Genomic DNA, 5,586 nt, shown 5'->3' with positions numbered 1-5,586 from the left:
CGCAACACTTAGTGTTGCCTAGGCCAGAAATATATATAGCAGCCCTCGTACTTTAGACCAATTTAAGCGACTTTCGACCAGTTAATCAAAATTTAACCAAAATTCATTCTTTTGTACTAGTGTCAGCAACTCGATGTTCAGATCAAAATTCTTCTTAATTCGTCTTTACACAGTATGATATTAAGTACAAAGTAGCTCTTGCTAATAATAGTAACCTATAAAATAATAGCATCCCATATATTTGTAAAACAGTCTTAAACACCGAAATTACGTGAGGAGGTTTGAAAAGATACACGTGTCGTGAACTTCTCTTTTAATCTAAAATCTTTTATTCTTTGAAACGAACTTTTCCGCTGTTTTCCTGTTCTCATTTTTTTTATAATAGAAATAGCGATAATTATATCAGGGTTGCTATTGAGTCGAAATTGACGAATTTATTAGTCTTCAAACATTTTTCTGGTATTTTGTTTGAATTGTAATTATTTTTCTTTTCATTTGAACCAAGTCTGAAACGGAGTTGGTCATATCTATTTATAGAAACTTGTGTTCATAGTAAAATTCTATACTCAACTATAGAGGGGCCACTAAAATGGGCCTTAGTAAGACACCTGAGTTACTATCTTTCATATTTTGGTAAAGTCAACTATGAGGTTTTCAATTCGGGGACACCATTTACTTGATTCATACTTTTTTTGGAAGATTCAACTCTTTGTTTTTGTTTTTTCTCGTATATCATAAGACATTTTAATCAATGTTGAAAGCTTGATTGTGAGATTTACAATTTACAGAAGCTTCAGAGAAGAAATTTTTTTCATCTAAAGTAACCAAAACTTTCGATAAAATTTAGTGGATAAATAAGTTCTGAGATAGGTGCGATAGAGACATGGACAGAGAAATTATTGAAATCTGAGATAATACATTGGAAGGAGAATCCCAGATTTGCTTAACCAATATATTTTTTCATTAAATATGATTCAAATGCAATGTAAAGCTCTAAGTCGGTTTTTAGGTTTTTAGGTTTCTAGGTTTATCCGTATATTATTAGTCTTGGTATGTTTCAATAAAGACATCGATTTTCCAAAATTCGAATTAAGTAAAATAAATTGGGCTCTTCAATTGAATGAAAATATGTAGTATATTTTTTAATATGATAGTTGCAACATTATCTAAATCATATTTATTTCTAGGCATCTCAAATGCGTGCATAAATTTTCGAAAATACTCTTCTATTCCTTTTGTTGACATAACCGAAGAAACCGGCTTCTTTCACCAGTTGGCGAACCCTATCGCACTTGATTGCATTATGAAGTGCCTGCTCCATCGTGTCGTATTGAAATTTCGACAGAATAAAGGTTTCGCCCACGCCACACACAATCACATCGCCACGTTCGTTGCCAATCATAAGGGCGGTGCCAGTTGGTGAAGTTCTACAAATATTGATGAAACAAGAATTATATAATTGTATACATATCTGCAGGCTAGATCGATTGATAGTTTGCGTACTTAAATAAGGTATTAGGACTTTTTGAGACATTCACAGATTGAATGGGCTTGAAGGGAGTACGAATGTCCCATATGTCGAGCGTTTGCCGCGTCAATGAAAATATTGTGGTCGACTGAGTGGGACTCCAGGCTGCATAATGTACGGGAAACATTTCATGGGTTAGTTCTAAAAGCGGTTCTGTAATGCCAATCATCCAAATGCGTACGAACCTGTAGAAGAATTATTTCAAATTTGTTGCCATCTCTTCAATAAAAAATAACTTTATACTTGTGCAAACATACCAATCATTGCCACATGTAAGAAATATTTTCGGTGACCACGGTGAAAACTCCATACAGTTTACCGATCCATGTATATGTGTACGCAATGACGACGAGAAACTATTATCTACTGTCATTGAGCAATTGTGTATGCAACCCTGATCGGTCAGCACGTAGTATAAATCTGTATTCAGCGGATCCAAAGTTAAGTTGAAGCAGAATAAGATGCTATGTGAAAATTGTTCCACGAGATGGGCATCTCTTTGCATGGACAAGCCGCGCACGCGAGTCAAACGTATCAATTCCTTGGTGAATACATGAGGGCCGCTTAAAAAACGGTATCTACGCACTACAGCATTTCGTGAAAGCGCTATGAAATGTTTAAATGTGTCGGGATTCGACGGATCGCGAAACCATTTGATTGCAATAACGGGATCATTACCCAGTAGTGCTGATATTTGAATATTACTTAGTGGTAGTTTATGTTCTGCGCTGATATCACGCACTTCCAGACTTCCATTGGCCATACCTACTGCAAGCAGGGAGTGGTCGAAGGGTGAGAATGACACTGCCGTAACTGGTGAATTGTAGGAATATGTACGCTCCGGATGCAGTACATTCTTAATACTCCACACACATACATTGCCAGTTGTCGCTTGTACTTGCACCGTATACGAATACATACCATATGCGACGGCCATGAGATCGGCATTACCGAAGCAAAAACTTATATCCGAAACTGCTTTACGCACCTTAATTGGACGGTTGATACTTTCGAAGGGCGGTTGTGTGAAACGAAAGATCTCTTTGATATTGTAAGAGTAGACGTCTTCTTTGGGTGATCCGCTGTGGTTTAATAGATTGCGATAATGCATTTGTCCTTTAATATGCGAATTGATCGACAAACCACGTTCAATATACATTACGGCACGGGCAAAGGATGTGCTGTTTGCCAGTGCGGTCAAGTATGCTTTCGTGTCTCTGACCGGAAAGTTTGTCTTTTGACTTTTTTGCTGTATTTTGTCATATATTTCGTAATTGGATGTAAAGTCACTGGCGTGCCTTTGTTCTATATGTGGCGTACAGACTGAGGCGTTGAAATACATTATTCCATTTGTTTGCGCTTCGCTATCTTTGCGGCCGCGAAAGCGTCCGTCACCTAGTGTCAGATAGTCATACGCTAGATTATCCCGAATTACTTGTGCTGCTGCTTGTGAATTCTTTCGCACTGTATAACTGTTATCTTCATAAAGCAATATAGTATTGGTTGGGTGCAGCACCACTTGAACGTAATCCTTGTATTTGCAAATACTAGAAGATAGTGGTAATAACCCTGTTAAGAAGGTATTAGCAAGCTCATGTTCTTGATAGATCACCGCAACGCTGGGTACCTGAAAAAATAGGGGCCTCTGTTACATTAAGATCTGACAATCTTGAGATAGTATCTTGTTTTATTAAATTTTAGTTATGTTACGTCAATATATGCTGGGCTTGTACTTGAATGATGCACTTTTTGATCTAAAACAGTACTAGATGATCTCTAAATTAAACACATCTTTTCAGTTTGAGTTTTTTCCAAAAAAATACTGTCGATTTGTCATTAAACTTGTGCAGAAGTTCAGGTAAGGAGGTAAAATAATGAAGTGGTCATGATATCGCAGATTTAGAACCTCAATACCTTCCAAAAACTTGAAAGGAGTGAAATTGTCTAGCAATCTTTCGAAAAAGAAAATCATAAAGTATCGATATTTAACACAGAGCCATTATATGGTTACCCTTGCCAGCCAGAATATCTGCTAATTTTTTATGTAGACCAAATAGGTAACTAATAACAAAAAGGCTAACTAACATAACAATTTTGGCTCAAAGCCTTAGAACTTCTATTATCTTCGTCAATACTCTTATATTTAATGTATTATTTTATTCAGAGAATCTCTTATGGCAAGTTTATAATTTGGAAATTAATTCTCCTCACATTATTACTATCAAGAAATATAATTATGTTTCAACATTACATGCAATTTGCTTACATACCGAATATATGATATCGCTTATGGATAACTTGAGTCCACCCAAAGCTCGTGTACCTCGTAACGAGCTGATCATGCTGGCATGCTCGGAGATATAGCTTTGCCTGTCTTTCAGCTTACATACTGTTGCATTGACTTTAGCATACAACCTGTGGACTTGCTTTTTATACTTTGTAGTGTGCGGCATTTCTTTTGGCATCCATTCCTCGGCTTTATCTCCATATCTTATATACTAAATATCGCTTTCAGTATTATTCATATATATCGCATTTTATGTGCTTGAACAATTGGGTCTACTCACCTTCACTTTACGCCATTCGTCCAATATTGTTGCTACATTGTAATCGAAATTGATCGAAGTGGAGGTGCGTATGAGGCGAGTTTCACGTTTTAAATTCTGTAAATATTCGGTTTTTAAAGTGAGAAATTCTTGGCGGTATTGTAATGCACGCTTACTACTTCTTTTTCTTTAACATGCTCCATGGTAGCGACTGTGAGCAATTTTATGCTTTCAATAATTGTAGGAGCTACGAAACGAATTCGAATGAGAAAATATTTTCAGCGAATGATAGTTAATCCGTTTCATAAATTAAACTGATTAGCTTTTGGAACGAATTAAAAAGTTGAGAGTGTTTACGTGAAAGTAGACAGAGCAAATAAATTGTTTCATAAAATACAAGTTCTTAAAATATAAAGTGGAGAAATCATTGTATTTATCATATTAGTGCTGGAGGAACATACGGATCGATCTTGTCACCTTCATTGATTAAGCTAGACTATGAGCTAATACAAACCAAAATGGCGGTTTCGTGAGATTAGAAATTTACCATCTAAGTATAATAATCCTTATAATTAAGAATACAGTAGAATAATCCTGTTTAACGATTTTGAATATTACCGGTAGGACAGTTGTAGCCATTTTATTATTAATAGTTCATTTAGTAAAAATGATGGACATATAAGGAAGTTTTTTCATTTAATAGGTCAATTATATCACTTTACTTAACTTTTCTATAGTCTGCTCGTAGCATAGTTTAAGTGTAATGATATGCGAATTTGCTGTTTGCTTTAAAAGTAATGCCTTGTGACAGATGTGATGTATTCCACATAAACTGGTCTTTTACTTCGTTCAGTACTCTAAATCCAAATATAAAGAGTTCCATAGTCGCCCTCTTCGGCACATAAATCTAATCTAGAGTAAAATATTAAAAATTTCTCTCAGCTACGTGTAATGAAATTTATTGATTTTCCACTCTTTAAATTTCAAAGCTTTCATTGTTTGTCATGGCCTTACTTAAGCACTTCTTTACTAAAATATGTTTCACTATTATTCTGTAAACATTTTAAACAAATTCGGTAATTTTGAAATTGAAAAGTAAATTATTATCTTTTTCTCAGTAATAAATTGTAATTTCTTGAGTTAAGCTTTCACTGACAACTTTCAAGTGTATTAAGTTGTAAAAGCAAAATAATCAGTATTATAGTCAGCAATGGATTAAAAAAATTAAAAAATATTTCGACATATATTTTCACTACCTTTCTGAACATATTCATAAGCAATTTTATTTAAAATGTAAAGTATTGGTTGGTTTGGTTGGTTGAAAAGGATGGCGAAGCGGCCGCACTTAGCTCATTATTAGGCCTTTTGTGCTCCCCGAAGGTACCATGATAAGCATCACCTGAACAACTCGGTCGATTTAACGAAGCTTCTGAGTTTTTCCACCCCAGCTGGCCAATTTCTCTTAGATTAGAGTGTTGGGAGCTATAGAATCTCTTCTTAACCGATAGATGG

General features: G+C 35.2%; 1 protein-coding gene across 1 annotated transcript; it reads right to left on the bottom strand.

Moving 5' to 3' along the window:
* Positions 1-1,116: 1,116 nt before the first annotated feature.
* Positions 1,117-4,418, bottom strand: LOC105215495 (dynein axonemal intermediate chain 1-like). The gene is made up of 6 exons (XM_054230746.1): positions 4,251-4,418; positions 4,096-4,191; positions 3,799-4,026; positions 1,786-3,155; positions 1,504-1,713; positions 1,117-1,427 (listed from the first exon to the last, which is right to left on the bottom strand). The coding sequence occupies exons 1-6, from the start codon at positions 4,275-4,277 to the stop codon at positions 1,193-1,195; spliced, it is 2,166 nt and encodes a 721-aa protein (XP_054086721.1). The 5' UTR covers positions 4,278-4,418; the 3' UTR covers positions 1,117-1,192.
* Positions 4,419-5,586: the final 1,168 nt, after the last annotated feature.

The sequence above is a fragment of the Zeugodacus cucurbitae genome, chromosome 5 (genome assembly GCF_028554725.1).
Source record: "Zeugodacus cucurbitae isolate PBARC_wt_2022May chromosome 5, idZeuCucr1.2, whole genome shotgun sequence".
Lineage (NCBI taxonomy): Eukaryota > Metazoa > Arthropoda > Insecta > Diptera > Tephritidae > Zeugodacus > Zeugodacus cucurbitae.
Note: the sequence above shows the minus strand (reverse complement) of the source record. Positions and strands in the feature narration are given on the sequence as shown.